The sequence below is a fragment of the Neomonachus schauinslandi genome, chromosome 12 (genome assembly GCF_002201575.2).
Source record: "Neomonachus schauinslandi chromosome 12, ASM220157v2, whole genome shotgun sequence".
Taxonomy (NCBI): domain Eukaryota; kingdom Metazoa; phylum Chordata; class Mammalia; order Carnivora; family Phocidae; genus Neomonachus; species Neomonachus schauinslandi.
In genome coordinates, this window is record NC_058414.1 from 16651644 (window position 1) to 16667794 (window position 16151).

Consider the following 16151-nt stretch of genomic DNA (forward strand, 5'->3'; position numbering starts at 1 on the left):
ACCAAGTTTTGAACTCCTGATATGTGTGCAATTCCCACCCTCAAGCAACTTGCCATTTTAGTAAGGGGCAATAATCTTGTAAAGCTGTGAAGGTAAGCATTATAATATAGTGTTGCTGGGTAGCAGCATTGTGTACAAAGTCAAACAATACAGAGGAGGCTGACAACTGCGTGTGATTAGGGGAGTGTCAGGAAAGTCTTTCTAGATGGAATTGGTTCTGAAGTGTAAATAGAACTTCCCTAGATGAAGAAGTGGAAGAAACAGTACATGTCAGGCATAGGTATATATTTCAGTAGGATGCATTCTGGAATTGTAATCAGTTTTTGAAGGGTGAATAGTCCTTATTTCTGACTTCTGTATTTTCCTATTTAGTTCTCTTTTCCATCTTCCACAGTGATTATTTAAATCCTTACTCTTTCAGACCTCCCCTTTCAAACTCAACAAATGACTTTAAACTTCCCTGAAAAAAAGATAACCCATCAGATGTGAGCTTCCTCCATTTCTTGCCCCATCGAACCTATGAACTAAATCTATACCTGTAACTGGTCTTTTTCCCTTGTATTTTCCATTACACTAGAAGTAGAATCTCTGCTTCTAAGGACGGTCTTCCTCCTGTGCTCTGGATTTTTTTCCTGTCTCCTCAAGGACCCAGTCACCCTCATTCAATGCCATTGAAATCTCTTTGCCAAGGTCTCTAATGACCTCCTTGTGAATAAATCAAATGGATACTTTTTGGTCCTTATCTTACTTGAACTTGTAAAAAGGATTTGACTCTTTTCTGGAAATACTTCCCCTCATGTGACTTGTGAGTTCTATGCTTAAAAAAAGAAAATTCCTAATTCTCTAAATGCTCTTTTCCAAGTTCCTTTAATTGCTAGTCTTCTCCACTTTGCCCCTAATTCAGTGGTTCACACCACCCATTCTCTGTAACATTCCTAAAAATTAAACATTTCTGTCCGTAACAGTGATTCACTATGTACAGGATCTGCCAGTGGTAGAGGATAGGATTGATAGGGTTGGTGAGCAGATGTGTAGTTGGAATAATTTGTGAGCTGTTCCTGATGTACCTCCTATAGGAATGAGACAACTATAAAAGAGAAGCATTATATGACTTTTCTTCTGATGGACAATCAGTCCTCAAATGCCAAGTCCAGTGGCCAGTTTTCAGCCTTCACTGTTTTGATCTTTGTAAGATCTTTGACACTATTTACCATTTTCTCCAAACCGTCCCTTGCTGTTCTTTCTTGTTTTTCTTTCTCTCTGAATGCTCCTTAGTCTCCTTGATTGCTTTCATTTTTCTCCATCTCCTTCCAAATTTTTGGTGTTTGCCTGGCTTCTGAACTCAGTCTTCTCCATTTCCCTCTTTTTGTGCATTCCAAAATTTATTCCTAAATCATCTCCTTTTTTTTCATGGTTTCAAAATTAATATAGATGCACACAAATACACGCATAGATGGTCCTTACCTCCCTTCTGAGCTATAGGATTACTGTCTACTGGACATTTCTATCTTGATAGTGAAAAGGCATGATTAGTTTTACATACCAAAAATTACATATGAACAAATAGTTCAGGTGCTATATGTGAAAAAGTGAGATTACTTCATTTTTTTTTTTTTACCCCTTTCCTCAAACCTTCTCTGTTACCATCAATTGTATGTGGTTAATTAGATGTGTGCTTGTTTCCCATGTAGACTATGAGTTCCTTGGAGGCAGCAATACGTTCGTTTTTATCTTTATGCAAAGATGCTTAGTGGTCGAGCTTAATGCAAAGCTGAATTCTCTATGTCAGTTACTCAGTCAAGAATCATCCTTTTACTTCTTGCTCTACCTAATCACCCATTTTCAGCTTGTCTCTAAGTCCTACACATTATACTGCCTGAATATTTGTCAAATTAGTCACTTTTTTTTTTTTTTTAGGGCTATTGTCTTAGGCCTTCATCATGTCCCTTGGGCTGTTAACAGCACCTTACTGGTGGCCTCTGCAGGTCTATTACATGAGTGTACTGGTAAACCAGCTTTCTGGTAAAATAGGAAAAGCCCTGATTTTGTAGTGTATGCCAATTTCTATGTTATAAATACTCTCATCATGGTCAATTTTTAAGATGCCTACATGTGATGTCCCCTAGCTCACACAATTCCTGAAAATGGAACCGTTGGCTCTCAGGAGCCAATATGAGCCAGCTCCAGCACACCACTGTGTGACTAATCCCTTTTCAGTCATCCTCCATACTGCTGCCAGAAACACAAAGCTGACAGTGCTCTTTCTTATCTTTAACCTCAGTGAGATATAGTCTGAACACTTTAGAAGTCTTTACCAGTCTCTTTTTAAACTGCCCTCTCAGCCTTCCTTTGGAACCTGAACTCTCATTCTTTCCCTTTTGCCCAGCACACACACACAGTATGATCTAGACACACTGATGTCAGCGTTGCCCTTATTTCTCAAAATATGCTATGGCATTTGCTGCTTCTAAACCTTCCCTCTTCTTGGAGTAGCCTTCTCCACTTAGCTGCCTCGCAAGATCCTTAATTCTGAAAACTCCCTGGCAAACTGGAAGGAAATGGGGATCCCAGAATTAAGGCCAAAGTAGCAGTTTTTCTTTCACTTTGAGAATCATCAAGAATGAGTCTTTGCTCTTTGCAGAATGCTACTTGCAGCTGATATATAGGTGAATTGATTCATTTAACCGTATGGAACACCTGCCATGTGTCAGGCATTGTTCAGGCTCTAGGGATGTGGGAGTAAACAAAACAAAGCTCTTGCCTTCATGGAGCATACATTATATGGATAGAGACAATGGTTGCTTGTTAGTTTTATAATCTCTGTCAGGGTGGTCTTACCTTATCTCCCACACGGGTGGAAGATAGTGGTTTTATACCTACACTGAGCTCAGTTCTGCATAACTATTTTTACCTCTTAATTCTCTCCATTTGTTTTTCACCCACAGATTTTTGGGTTTCTGTACTGAAAGATATCTTAATACCTAGCATCACTTTTTTGGGTTCATTAAGGGTCTATTTTGAACATAGGCCGTCTTTCCATTTAGTTATTTTACCCATAAATCCTTAGTTTCAGTAACACCTGAAAGTTTGTGTTTGCCTATTTCTGTTAAAATTCCAGCTTCACTTTATTATGACAGCATTTGTGCATTGATTTAGAGATATTGGAGACCATAAATATCAAATATAGTCAATTTGCCTGAGGTCATTGTCAGTGACCTTGTTGCATTAAAGGCTATGGTTAGTAGTTAATTTTTAATTTTCTACTCAATATGTTCCTTTTGACTCACTGGTAAAAGTTAACTTTTAGCAGTGTAATATAGGGGTTCAGAGTGTGGGCTCTGCAGCCTGGATTCAAATCTCAGACAGGTTGGACAAGTTGCATGCCCTGTCTTTACCTGTCTCTTCATCTGTGAAATGGGGGAAATGATAGTTCCAGCAGGGTTGTGTGAGGATTGAATGCATTAATATGTTTAAAGTGTGTGGGTCAGTGCCTCACCCACAGTAAGCTCTCAGTGAATGTTACCACTCTCTTCTCATTTACAACAGTTCTTGGTGTTTAAGAAGATGTCAGAGTATGTTGTTATCTGTAATTGTTTTGTTGTCTGATATCTGTGGTTTAGTGCAGTGCAATTAATAATTAAAGACTTTTCCTTGTTTTTTCCCCTAGAGTGTTATAGTGATTTTTTAAATGAAGACTTTGATGTAAAGACTTATACTTCCCAGTCAATTCATCAGGCTGTAATTGCTGAACAACTAGCAAAACTTGCCCAAGGAATCAGTCAGTTGGATAAAGAACTACACCTACAGGTATTTCCAATCTTTTTTTTTTTTTAAAGATTTTATTTATTTAACAAAGAGAGACACAGTGAGAGAGGGAACACAAGCAGGGGGAGTGGGAGAGGGAGAAGCAGGCCTCCTGCTGAGCAGGGAGCCAGATGCGGGGCTCAATCACAGGACTCTGGGATCATGACCTGAGCTGGAGGCAGATGCTTAACGACTGAGCCACCCAGGCGCCCCAGGTATTTCCAGTCTTCTGGATCATCTGGATTCTTCAACCTAAAACGATAATTTATCACTTGTAATCCTTGCATTATTTAATCTAAATGCATATTTAAGTGGGCAAATGTGTAACTTACCAGTGTGGCTTATTTTTCAAAGTATGTTTTTGAAAAGTTTTCTATAAACTACTTTTTCTTAGTTGAAAAACTAACATACCAGTCTCTCCAAAGGGGTATGTTATACTTTGTTTTCACTACCTTAATAGATGTGCAGTGAATATAGGGGGCTGAAAAATAGGAAGCCTTTGACAAAAGTAATAGGAAATGGAATTTTGGAAGTAGAACACTGAATAAGAAAAATTGGTGTGTTCACATTGGCACTTCCCACTTTATGAACGCAAAATGTAATATTTGCTGAAATTATAGAAAGTTGATAAATTTGTGGTAGAACACAATATGGGGAATTAGGAGATGGGTCCTAATCTCAGCTGTGCTGGTACCTTTCCTATCACTTAATGTCTTTGAGTTTTGCTTTTAAAAAAGGAAATCTATTAAATGGGTTGGAGTGAATAAGGAGGAAGAGATTAGAGTGGAAGATCTTGAAGGTTCCTTCCTTTTCTACAATTCTGTAATTTTATAGGGAGTTTTATAGTATACTTCCTAGTGTTGGCTTTTGTCTGTTGAGTAGGCACTTAATAAATATTTATGAATGAACAAATGCATGAATATATAGACTGTTTACCAGGAAACTTAGATCTAGTATAACAGGAGACATATTCACTTAAATTTTTTGTGTTATACTTTATCTATTGAAAGAGTAGCTTAGGACTGGGATGACTTCTAAGGTCACTTTAACTTTGATTATATATTATGTATTTTAATTTTATAATTATATATTTTAATTGTCAGGATTCACATTAGGCTGTGGGGATAGAAAAATGAACATATTTCCCAGCTCTCCAAGGACTCACAGACCAGTGGCAGATACAGAGAGAAATAATGAGAGGCAAGTGATAGTACAAAACGTTCATAAAAGCAGAGGAGAATGCACTTAACTCTGCCTAGGGTTCTCAGGGGTGGCTTTGTAATAGCCACCTGAAATTCTTTTTTATGGTTGGTATTTTCTTTCTTTTTTTTTTTTCAAGTTTTTATTTAAATTCTAGTTAACATACAATGTAGTATTAGTTTCAAGTGTAGAATTTAGTGATTCATCACTCATATACAACACCCAGCGCTCATCACAAGTCTACTCCTTAATCCCCATCACCTATCTAGCCCATCCCCTGCCCACCTCCCCTCCAGCAACCCTCAGTTTGTTCTCTATAGTTAAGAGTCTGTTTCCTGGTTTGCCTCTCTCTTTTGTTTCCCCCCCCATGCTCATCTGTTTTGTTTTTTAAATTCTATATATGAGTGAAATCATAAGGTGTTTGTCTTTCTCTGACTTAATTTGCTTAGCATAATACTAATACCATCCATGTCGTTACAAATGGCAAGATTTCATTCTTTTTTTTATGTCTGAGTAATATGATTGGTATTTTCTTTATTTCTTGCATGCAGTACTCTCTTTGCAGGAATCAATAAAAACTAAAAATTTATTTAACATCTCTTACAGGGGACAAATTACACTTATAGTAGTCTGGAGTATGAAGTGGAAGCCTAGTATGAGATCTGAACCTGCTATAATCGTTTTTCTGCAGAAGCAAAATTGGGATAATGCTAACCAAACCCATAATTTTCTTTTTTAAATATCATTGAGATGACTAAAATAACAAAAGATGTGATGAGGTATGTATTAGTTGGGGCTTAGGACAGGAAACAGAGACCACTCTAGGTATTTAAAGCAGGAACATGTTTAATACAGAGAACTGGATGCTTCTGAAGTCAGCCAGTGTACTGAGTTGAAGGATCTACCTTCATAGATGCAGTGCGGAGGCCTGGAAATTCAGCCATTATCGCCCCTGCCACTGCTAAAATTCTGCCATGGGGTATCTGATAACTAAATTCTAGAATGATTGATACGGCTTTTCCAACCATCTCTAAATTCTCAAGTCTCAGGACCTTGCTCATTACTAGCTGAAACAGTAATAAGGAAATAGCTTTCCTTTCTTTTCTGTCTTCAGATCTCTTGGAAATTCATCCAGCTGGCTGCAGGAGAGTTTATGAAAGTCTAGTTTTAGGAGTTTCAACATTTCCAAAGTATTCTTCACACAGGAAAAAGAAGAATAGAGAATTAAAATTAGTCTTGTTAGGATGGACACATCGATGACCGTATCAGTGGACTGGGGAGAATTCAGACATGTTCTGGCCATCTTAACAGATGTAGGAGACCAAAAGTAATGGTTATTTTAGATGGATGTGATAAAAAGGGACTTGATAGAATAACAGTGATATCTGAAACAGGACAAAGTGGAGGATGTAGGGGTTCCAGTATATGAATCCTTGCTGACTAGGAACTTCAGTTTCCAGCCTAGATAGGAAACTTCTTATTCATTGGAATTGAAAAGGTACAAAATGATAAGGATTCTTGCATTATTCTAAAAATGTGTATGATTTCTTGATATTTCTAGGAATCTCTTGCATGTGGTCTTTAACTCTTAAACTTTGAGGGTTTTTGATGTGATCATTCACACTGCCCTAATTTTCATTAAAAAAAACCAGTCTTGCACAGGGAAAAGGATTTGCCGTGACCCTGGGAAACTGAAAACAGAGAGATGTTGAGGGATAGGTGATACTGACTCTGCTTTATCTTTTCAGATTAGAATATGCTGAATTAAGTTCAAGAACTAAGAGAATCTAATGTTTAAAAACATTTTTACAGGCAAAGCATATAATAGCATGGCAAAAATTAGCTGGTTTGGGTTTTTTTTTGTTTTTTTATTTTTTATTTTCTGTTTTCAGTTTTGGCACAACTCTACCTGCACTTCCCATTAGGAAAGCAAGGGGCTGGTGAAAAGGCTGTGTCTTCTTCGGCTCTATGTTCAACTATAAGCGTGTTTGTGTTTCTACTAATAACTCATCTCAAGTAAACCTTTATCACCTGTATTTTTTTCTTCTGTGTTGGTGTTTGCGCCGTCTAATATGGAGAGAGACCTTTATTCTACCTTGTGGTTACAAAGAAAAGTACCTAATACAGCAAATTCTTAATTTTCAGGTTGTTGCAAGACATGAAGATTTACTAGCACAAGCAACTGGGATTGAGTCTTTGGAAGGTATGTTTCCATTAAGTACTATAAATTAGATTGAGCTAGACCAGGGACTGGCAAACCTTTACTGTTAAGGATCAGATAGTAAATATTTTAGACTTTGCAGGCTATACCATATCTGTTGCAACTACTAAACTCACTCTGCTGTTGCAGAGTGAAAGCAGCCAGATAATATTTAAATGATTGTGGCTGTGTCCCAATAAAACTTTAATAAAACTTTATTGACCTCTGAGTTAAACTATTTGGGTTCAAATCCTTGCTTTGCCACCTAATAGATATGTGACTATGGGAAAGTTATTAACCTTTTTGTGCCTCCCTTTTATGTATAAAGGAGGAATATTAAAATGTACCTATATGGTATTATTTTGAGGGCTAAGTGAATTAGAAAAATGGTTAGAACAATTCCTGGCACATATTTAGTGCCTCTATAAAATTAACAGAAAATTGTTAATTAATAAAAACATCAGTACCACCAGAGTGAATAATAGTGGAAGTAGGCTTGAATACTTTCCTTGTTTTTGGCTTTCTCTGAAACTTTTTTCAATGAAAGTATAATAGAATAATGATACATTGGGGGCACCTGGGAGGCTCAGTTGGTTCAGCGTCTGACTGTTGATTCAGCTCAGGTCATGATCTCAGGGTTGTGACACTGAGCCCCGAGTCAGGCTCCATGCTCAGTGCAGAGTCTGCTTGAGATTCTTGTTCTCCCTCTCCCCTCACTTGCGTGCATGTGCGCGAGCACTCCCTCTCTCTCCCCAAATAAAACCTTAAAAAAAGAATAATACATTGGATTTTTATTTTTATGAGTCTTAATATTTTTGATTGGCTAAATCTTCTATGAATTTTTCATTCTCTTGATTAAATTAAACTATGTCTTATAAACATGGAATGTTAATATGTTTTACGTTATCACTTGTGATTACTATTATTAATCCTTACACATTAAAAGAAAACTAAGTGATATTCCCTATGTTGATCAAATTCTTGAGGAGGAAGGATATTGCTTTCTAGGATGCAATATTCTTTAATGCTTCCCCCAGTATTTCTTATGCACTCAAAGGCATTAACTTATTCTCAGCATGTATATTGTTTCTCAGACATCCTGATGAAGAACTTAGTATTTGAGGGAATAATAGTTTGTTATTTGAATATTTAGGATGGATATCAGACTATGTTTTTGGGAAAACTGAGTACTGACCACTTCCTATTGGAAATTAATTATTTTTAATCTCCTAATATTTTGTGTGTTTCTGGAAGCAAGTAAATAATATCTTGTTTTAATGGTGATTTTTTTTTTAAAAACAAATGATAAGTGATTTTTTCATTTGTAAAACTCATAAGAATGGCTAGTAGTACATTGATTCTGAGTGTATTTAGGAGTAGATGAATCATCACAACAGAAATAGTTCTCATTGTGGTTTTCTTATATTTGTTTAGGTCTATAATGTGCTTGTTTTTCCCAAAATGCTTTCAGTGATTATAACATTTAAAATATATGGTTAGACTGAGTTAGAATGACTATCCATTGGATGAGTACATGAAGTACAAAGACTGCCTTCTCTGAGTTCTTGTGATAATCTAAGCATCTTCTCTGGATTATTTGAACATAAAACGTCAAAGCATGAATTAGCATTCATTTTGGCATGATGTGTATTTCTGAGCACTTACTAGAAATTTGAGATACTGAAAAATAAGTGATCTGTATTTGAAAAGAAATATTATCCCAACTTCTACTTCATCTGCTTTTTTCCCCCCAAATACTGAATTTTTTTTTGCTACGTAAGTAGTTTGGTAGTACGTTTATTGAACCTATTTTATTAAAAGTTGCCACCTATTCATTTTCATTCGTTTATTCATTTAAATATTAGTTGAGAATTTGCTAGGTTCCAGACAGCTATAACAGAGTCCCTGTTCTTACGGGATTTAGAGGTATATTTAATTAACCCTATTTTATTGAAAAGAGATATCCTCATTCCTTCATTTGTTCACTTAAACAGTAACTGAGACCTTGTTAGGGACCAGGCACCTATGAACAATAGAGTCACTTTTCTTATGGAACTTATGTTCTAATGCAGGGAAGCAGACAAAGAAAATACACAAATGGGAAACTTCAGATATTTTTAAGTCCCACAAAGAAAATAAAATGAATGATTGGGTGGAGGAAGGGGAGTCCCTTACTTACTAGCTAGGATGGTCAGGGGAGGCCTTTTTGAGAAAATGACATTTGAGCTGAGAACTGAATGATGAGAAACAGCCATCACCTGAAAAGTGGGAGAAGAGTGTTGTAAACTGCGAGACCAATAAATGGGAAGGTAGGAATTACCTTGGGATGTATGAGGGCAGAAAAAAGGCCAGTATGAGAGGAATTTAATGAATGAGGGAGAGAATTGTAGATGAGGTTCTTGGGAAAGAATTTTGATTTTTTCATTCTAAATACAGTGGTAAACCATTGGAGGGTTTTTATTAGGGGTATGATGTATAAGACTAATGCTCTAAAAAGTTTTCTCTGATGGCTCTATAGGAAAGTAAGTAGAATCAGGGGTACCAAAGAATAGAAGATACCAGAAGAGTAGAAATGATGGTGCCTTGGATTAGAGTGGTAGATGTGAGAGAGGAAAGTGGGTGGGATAAAATGGGGGCAGAGCTGATAGGGTTTGTTGATGGGAGATGAAAGGGCTGAGGGAAAAATGTCACCAAGTGTGATTCCTAAGATTTTAACCTGAAAAATGGGATAGATGATGGTATGGGTAACTGAGATGGGTTAGAATGGAGAGAATTATAATTTTGATGGGGCGGGGGTGGGACAGAAGTTATCTTGGGTGTCTTAAATTAGAGGTGTGTGTGTGTGTGTGTGTGTGTGTACGTACATAGGCAGACAAAATCTATGTAGATATGTGTACATATTTGTGGATGTGTGTGTATAAAATTGGTATTTTATTGAATAGATAGTGTTTAAAACATTGGAATTGGGTGAAATCCCTAAGAGACATTGTAGATGGAGAAGTGAAACTGAGGATAAAATCTTGGAGTACTCCAGCATGTAGGACTCTAGCAGAGGAGGAGCCACTAATACAACAGAAAGAACCCCAGGGAGTGTGATAACTTGGAAGCCCAGAGGGAAAAAAAATGTCTTAGGGAGGGAGTGGTTTAACTGTGTTGTGAATTTCAGAGAATTGAGCAAGATAGAACTGACAATAGAATTTGGCACCTTGGGGGATTTCTGGTGACCTTGATGAGATCTATTTTGGTGGAGTGTATATGAAAGTCTATTTGAGAGTGGGTTGTGGAGAGAATAAGATGTAGGGACGTGATGATAACAAGTAAGGGCGGTTCATTCCTGGAGGTTTAAGGTCAGGGAACCATAAAACCAGCAGAAAAATGGGAATTCTCCGGTCCCAAGAGGATTCTACTGGACTGAGCCATACTAAAGCTTAATTGTATCTGATAATGTTTATTAGTTCTACTATTACTTCATCTAATATATGACAGAGTTCTGTACCTACGTTTATTTAGAATGTTATGTTTAAAACTACAGCTATGCCAGTTAAATGTGAAAACTGAGTTTCAAGAGTGGAGTTCAAAATAATTAAAACTGTAATATTTAAAAGCTTATTTTCAGGTATATAAAATAGTAAAATTTAAAATCTATCTTCCTGAAAATATTTTTACAGTTTTGTAAGAAGTTAACTATCATGTTGTGTATGTAGAGAGTAAAGACGATACTATCCTTGCTCTCCATGTGTATTACTTATCTAGCATATAATTAATTTAATAAATATTCATTGCCATTGGAAGTAGTCTGAGTTAAGCTCAGGTCATACAGTAGTGAATGAAAAATACACTTTCCCTAGCCTCCAGGAATTTACAGTTTAGTGAGAGAGTAAAAAATTAAACAGATACGCAAGTGGATATGTAATTACCTAATGTGATTAGTGCCATGAAGGAAATGTATGCTGTAGAAGAAAATAACAAGAAAATCTAAATCAGTTGGGGGATCTTTTAGTAATTGTTTCTGTTAAGCCAAGGCTTGATGAATAGTGGGGGTTTATCTAGTGGGAACTTGGGAGTGCAGTTGAGTGTTGGAGAGAAAGTACACCATTTCCAGATGGTGCAGGGCCTTGAAGACCAAGCTGTGGACTTTAGTTTTGACATGGAAGCAAAGGGGAGACTGGAAGGGTTTTAGCAGGGAATATTGTGCTACAATGTGCACCTTTAAAGAACACTCAGGCTTCTTCTTTTGTGACTATAATACAATACACATGAACTGTGATTTCATACATACTATACATAATTTCATACATAGTATAATTTAGTACCATTAATTACATTTACAGTGTTGTGCAACTATTACTATGTAGTTCCAGAACTTTTTCATCACCCAAACTGGAAAACCCTATGCTCCTTATTCAGTCACTCTCCATTTGTCAGACTTGTTTAGTGGAACAAGATTTGGAGGGGGAGACTACTCAGAGGCTTTAAAAATAGTGCAGGTAAAAGATATTGGTTGTTTAAGTTATGATGGTGGCAGAAAAAATTGAAATTTTTCTATCTATGGGTATGTGTACATGTATGATTTTTTCTTTTAATACAATTTTTTCCCCCAGTTGGAGCCCTTGTAAATTTGTAAAGTAATGGAAACTATTATGTTTTCCTAGGTGTTCTTCAGATGATGCAGACAAGAATTGGAGCTTTACAGGGAGCTGTTGATAGGTACTTTTGTTCATTTTGTAAATAAGTGGAATGGAAAGAAATTTAACCATTGATATTTTGAAGATGATTTTATTGTCACTCCTCTCTTTCTTTTCCTTTAGGATGAAAGCAAAAATCGTGGAACCATACAATAAAATAGTAGCCAGGACTGCACAACTCGCAAGACTTCAGGTAGGTTCTCACTTTTCATTTCTTTATACTTTATTATTTATTTTGTTCTTATAAGTGGACAAATTCAAGAGAATGAATTCTGAGGAAATGAGGGGATATGAGATGAAAGGGGAAAAATACTAAAGAGCTTTAAAATAAGATACACAGGGTTTTTTGGGGTTTTTTGGGGTTTTTTTGTTTTGTTTTCTTTTGAGAGGGAGGGGGAGAGAGAGGGAGAGAGAATCTTTTTTTTTTTAAGATTTTATTTATTTATTTGACAGAGAGATAGAGAGCACAAGTAGGCAGAGAGGCAGGCAGAGGGAGAGGGAGAAGCAGGCTCTCCACTGAGCAGGGAGCCGGACATGGGGCTTGATCCCAGGACTCTGGGACCATGACCTGAGCTGAAGGCAGATGCTTGACTGACTGAGCCACCCAGTCGCCCCAGGAGAGAGAGAATCTTAAGCAGGTTCCACACCCAGCACGGAGCCCAACCGGATGAGGGGAGCTTGATCTCACGATCCTCAGATTATGACCTGGGCTGAAATCAAGAGTTGGATGCTTAACCGATTGAGCCACCCAGGCACCCCAAGATACACAGTTTAAAAGAATACAAATCTGAACCATTCAAGTGAATTATTTTCATTCTTATTATTACAGTGTATAATAATTTACTAACTTCTTTTTTTTTTTAAAGATTTTTTAATTTATTTTTTTGACAGAGAGACATAGCGAGAGCAGGAACACAAGCAGGGGGAGTGGGAGAGGGAGAAGCAGGCTTCCCGCTGAGCAGGGAGCCCGATGTGGGATTCAATCCCAGGACCCTGGGATCATGACCTGAGCCGAAGGCAGACACTTAACGACTGAGCCACCCAGGCGCCCTAATAATTTACTAACTTATTAAGACTCGAAATTATTTGTTCAATAGAGAACAGGAAGAAACCTAACATTTATGCCGTGACCAAATGTAAGGAACCCAAACTTATAACTTGTTCTAATAGGAGTGCTTGTGCATTTTTTTGGAAATTCAGTTTTTGATTAGATTAGTGATTTTATGACCTTTATTTTTCCAAATATTTTTTCTGTTCCTCCCCTTTCCTTCTGGGACTGCAATTACAAATGTACCAGGCATCTTAAGAATGTCTCACAGATCACTGGATTCTCTGTTCATTTTTTTTCCACAGTCCTCTTTTCCCTGTGTGTTCTGTTTTGGATAATTTTTATTGCTTTGTTTTCAAGTTCACTTATCATTTTTTTCTGTACTGTTTAATCTGCCCCAATCTTATTCAGTGTATTTTTCATTTAAGACATTTTTGTTTTATCTGTAGAAATTTGATTTGGGTCTTTTCTTACTTTCCATTAATCTACTTAACCTTTTGGACATACAGAATATTATTAAAATAACTACTTTAATGTCTTTGCTGATTTATAGAGTGTGCCAGTCATACCATAGTCCAGTTTGAGAACATTTCCATCACCACAAAAAGATCCCTCAGGTCTGTTGGCCATTGTCTTATTTTATTTGGGCTGCTATAACAGAATATTATATATTGGGTGGTTTATAAAGAGAAATTTCTTTCTCACAGTTCTGGAGGCTGGAAGGCTGAATCAGGGTGCCAACCTGATCATGTCCTAGTGAGGGCCCTCTTTTGGGTTGCAGATAATCATTGTCTTTTCTTTTTTATTTTTTAAATTAAGTTTTTTAAATTTTAATTCCAGTATACTTAACATATAGTGTTCCATTAGTTTCAGGTGTACAATATAGTGATTCAACAATTCTATATATTACTCAGTGCTCATCATGATTAGATAGTCATTTTCTTGTTGTATCCTCAAATGGCAGACAGGGCAGGAGAGATTTCTCAGGTCTCTTTTATAAGGGCACTAATCCCATTCATGAGTTGTTCACTTTCATGGCCTAATCACCACCCAAAGTCCCCACTTCCTAATATCATCACATTGGGGGTTAGGATTTCAACCCATGAATTTTTTTTTTTATCATTTTTTTTTTTTTCCTTCATCATGTTAAGTGTACTCTTTAATCCCCATCAGCTATTTCCCCCTTCCCCCACCTCCCTCCCCTCCGGCAACCATCAGTTTGTTCTCTATAGTTTAGAGTCTGTTTCTTGGTTTGTCTTTTTCTCTTCCCCCACCCCTCTGTTCATCTGTTTTGTTTCTTAAATTTCACATGAGTGAGAGCATATGGTATTTGTCTTTCTCTGACTGCCCTATTTTGCTTAACATTATCCTCTCTAGCTCCATCCATGTTGTTGCAAAAGGCAAGATTTTAACCTTCAGTCTATTCCAGCCATCATGACGTACCTATTCTCACTCCCAGTTCTAGGCAGTCGCTAATCTATTTTCTCTCTCTATTGATTTGCTTTTTCTGGTCATTTCATATAAATGGAATTGTACAAGATATAGTCTTTTGTGTCTGGCTTTGTTCACTTTGCATAATGCCTTTGAGGTATATCCACGTTGCAGAATGTCTTTAGGAGTTCATTCTTTTTTTTAATTGGTGAATTCTGTTCTATTTTATGGTTGTAACACGTTTTGTTCATCCATTCACCAGTTGGTGGATATTTGGATTGTTTCTAGTTTTGGCTTTTATGAATAATGCTGCTGTGAACATTTGCTCACATGTATTTGCATGGACCTGTGCTTTCATTTATCTTAGGTAGATTTCTAAAAATGGAATTGCTGGGTTGTATGGTAAGTTTGTTTAATTTTCTAAGGAACTGCCATATTGTTTTCCAAAGTCCCTATACTATTTTATATTGCCATCAGCAATGTAGGAGGGTTCCATTGTCCGCACATCCTTACCAACACTTGTGTTCTCTCTTTTTTGATTATGGGCCTTCTAGTGGGTGTACAGTGGTATCTCATCAGGATTTTAGCTTATGTTTCGTGAACGGCTAATGATATTGAGCATCGTTTCATGTGCTTATTAGTCATTAGTATATCTTCTTTAGTTAACTCAGTCTATTCATATCTTTTAGGCTTTTTTTTTTTTTTTAAAGATTTTATTTATTTATTTGAGAGAGAGAGAATGAGAGAGAGCGAGTACATGAGAGGGGGGAGGGTCAGAGGGAGAAGCAGACTCCCTGCCGAGCAGGGAGCCCGATGCGGGACTCGATCCAGGGACTCCAGGATCATGACCTGAGCCAAAGGCAGTCGCTTAACCAACTGAGCCACCCAGGTACCCCTCTTTTAGGCGTTTTAAAATTGGGTTATCTTATTGTTCTGGTTTTTTTTTATTGAAGAATAATTGACACACAATGTTACATTAGTTTCAGGTGTACAACATAGTGATTCAACAACTGTGTACATTATGCTGTGCTCACAAGTGTAGCTACCATCTGTCATTATATAACACTATTACAGTACCATTGACTGTAATCTCTATGCTGTACCTTTCATCCCTGTGACTTACTCATTCCATAACTGGAAGGCTGTACCTCCCACTCCCCTTTACTCACCCTTTCCTGTCTGCTGACCATCGGTGTGTTCTCTGTATTTATGGGTCTGTTTCTGATTTTTATGTTTGTTCTGTTTTTTAGATTCCACATATCATTGAAATCATATGATATTTGTCTTTCTCTGTTTGACTTATTTCACTTAGCATAATACTCTCTAGGTCTATCCAGATTGTTGCAAAATGTCATGATCTCATTCCTTTTTATGGCTGCACAATATTCCTCTGTGTGTGTGTGTGTGTGTGTGTGTGTGTGTGTGTGTATGTATGTATGTATACACCATGTCTTCTTTATTCATCTATCAGTGGACACTTAGGGTTGCTTCCATAACCTGGCTATTGCAGATAATGCTCCAGTGAACATGGGGTGCATATATCTTTTTGAATTAGTGTTTTTGTTTTCTTTGGATAAATACCCAGTTAGGAATTTTTTTTATATATTATGCTACAATATATAATTTGCAAATGTTTTCTCCCAGTAAATGATTTGTAAATCTTTCTCCCAGTCTATTGCTTGACTTTTTTTTTTTTTTTAAGATTTTATTTATTTATTTGACAGAGAGAGACAGCAAGAGAGGGAACACAAGCAGGGGGAGTGGGAGAGGAAGAAGCAGGCTT

At 36.9% G+C, this 16151-nt stretch overlaps 1 protein-coding gene across 1 annotated transcript in view; it reads left to right on the forward strand.

Moving 5' to 3' along the window:
• COG5 (component of oligomeric golgi complex 5) overlaps positions 1–16151 on the forward strand; it is a 305665-nt gene that overhangs the window by 1412 nt on the left and 288102 nt on the right. Inside the window, 4 exon segments of the mRNA XM_021682942.2 lie at positions 3668–3807; positions 7150–7207; positions 11857–11911; positions 12013–12082. Coding sequence (XP_021538617.2) covers positions 3668–3807; positions 7150–7207; positions 11857–11911; positions 12013–12082 — 323 coding nt within the window.